At 55.0% G+C, this 1,762-nt stretch overlaps 1 protein-coding gene across 4 annotated transcripts in view; it reads left to right on the forward strand.

Moving 5' to 3' along the window:
• ENG (endoglin) overlaps positions 1 to 1,762 on the forward strand; it is a 44,509-nt gene that overhangs the window by 32,054 nt on the left and 10,693 nt on the right. For 2 of the 4 annotated variants that reach the window (XM_011931326.1, XM_011931327.1), the window contains 3 exons: positions 707 to 869; positions 1,337 to 1,378; positions 1,550 to 1,715. In XM_011931326.1, coding sequence (XP_011786716.1) covers positions 707 to 869; positions 1,337 to 1,378; positions 1,550 to 1,715 — 371 coding nt within the window. The remainder of the gene's footprint in view (positions 1 to 706; positions 870 to 1,336; positions 1,379 to 1,549; positions 1,716 to 1,762) is intronic. The other 2 variants (XM_011931328.1, XM_011931329.1) reach the window with 1 other exon arrangement.

The raw sequence follows: 1,762 nt of genomic DNA on the forward strand, positions 1-1,762 counted from the left end.
TGATCCGCCCGTCTCGGCCTCCCAAAGTGCTGGGATTACAGGCTTGAGCCACCGCGCCCGGCCTCTTGTTTCTTATTAAATAAAATTCTGTCTTCTATTGCTTCAAATGACTTGATGCATGTGTAGTTTCTGAATGGTAATATCCCCTAGGGCAGGGACCACTGATATCTGTCTTTAATTCATCTATTCATTCATCCATCCCTTTCTTCTTTCCTCCCTTTCTCCCTTTCTTCCCATAAGCAGGAAGCACTCACCAGCCCAGGGCCCAGCACGGAGTCAGACAAATATTTCTCAGTGCCTATTATGTGTCAAGCACTGTGCAATGATGGGCAAGGTAGACGTTGTCCCCTGTGGACCCTCAAAGTGTAGGGAGATCCAGAGCCTCAGGGTGTAGGGAGAGACAACTGCATGATGATGTAGATGTGGGTTGAATGAGAACAGCTCTGGAGGGGTGGGTGATGTTTGGACAGGTGGATGAAGAAGGTGGTGTGTTCATCCGGCCCCCCAGGTATGGAAGGGAGAAGGGGCTGATCTGACTGCTAGGGGGTTCTGGGCTGACTGCAGATCCACTAGACAGCATTCTCAGCTCTGGTGTCTTTCTCTCAGCCAATGGGCTGACTCCACAAATTACTTCCTGACCTCCTACATGGGATAGAGGGGACACAGGGCCAGGAACAGCATTCTGAGCATCCACATGCCTCCCCAGAATCCCAACCTGGTCACCTTCCAAGAGCCCCCGGGAGTCAACACCACAGAGCTGCCATCCTTCCCCAAAACCCAGATCCTCGAGTGGGCAGCTGAGAGGGGCCCCATCACCTCTGCTGCTGAGCTGGATGACCCCCAGAGCGTCCTCCTCCGACTGGGCCAAGGTCAGTTTCCCCAGCAACCTCTCTGGGCTCATGACACTTCTTAGGAGGAATCTGAGCTCCTCTGGCCCACACCTCAGACTTGAACACCAAGATGCAAGGAGGGACACAAAGTGCCACAGGTCACATGCCGCAAACCAGTGCTGTCTTGAGACAGTGATGGCTCCTCCACCAAATATCAGATCGAAGCATGTGAAATGCCAGTTTTTGGCCTAAAAAACCCCGGCATTTTCATGATTTACTGTGCATCTACTATGTGCCAAAGCCCTATTATGCTAGGCACTTGGGGACACTGTGGGGACACACTCAGGCCCTGCCCTCCTAGAGCTGATACTGTGATGAGGGAGGTGACAATAAACATGTACATGTACACAGATAAATCTATCATTTCAGGTCTTGCTGGGTGGTTTTGGGGCTGCCCCCTAACATGTGTCATGGGCTCATCCCTTATGTTAACCCTGTGTTAACAGATGAAACGGAGACCCGGAGACTTGCACAGGGTCACTTGGCAGGTAAGTAAGTGGTGGAAAGGATGTTCCAACCTGGGTCCTCTGATGCCTCTCCACCTCTGCAGCACCGTCCTGCCTGCCCCACCACCGCTACCTTTGGCTGTGGGTGAGGGTGAGGCTCTGTTAGGTGCAGGGCTGCTGGGGGAAGGCACTGAGGTGCGCGTGTCTCCGCAGCCCAGGGATCACTGTCCTTCTGCATGCTGGAAGCCAGCCAGGACATGGGCCGCAGGCTCGAGTGGCGGCCGCGTACCCCAGTCTTGGTCCGGGGCTGCCGCTTGGAAGGTGTGGCCGGCCACAAGGAGGCGCACATCCTGAGGGTCCTGCCGGGCCACTCGGCCGGGTAAGGGTCTCGCCCCACCCTTGACACTAGGCCCCACCCCCGAGAGA

This window comes from Colobus angolensis, unplaced genomic scaffold, assembly GCF_000951035.1.
Source record: "Colobus angolensis palliatus isolate OR3802 unplaced genomic scaffold, Cang.pa_1.0 Scaffold9, whole genome shotgun sequence".
Lineage (NCBI taxonomy): Eukaryota > Metazoa > Chordata > Mammalia > Primates > Cercopithecidae > Colobus > Colobus angolensis.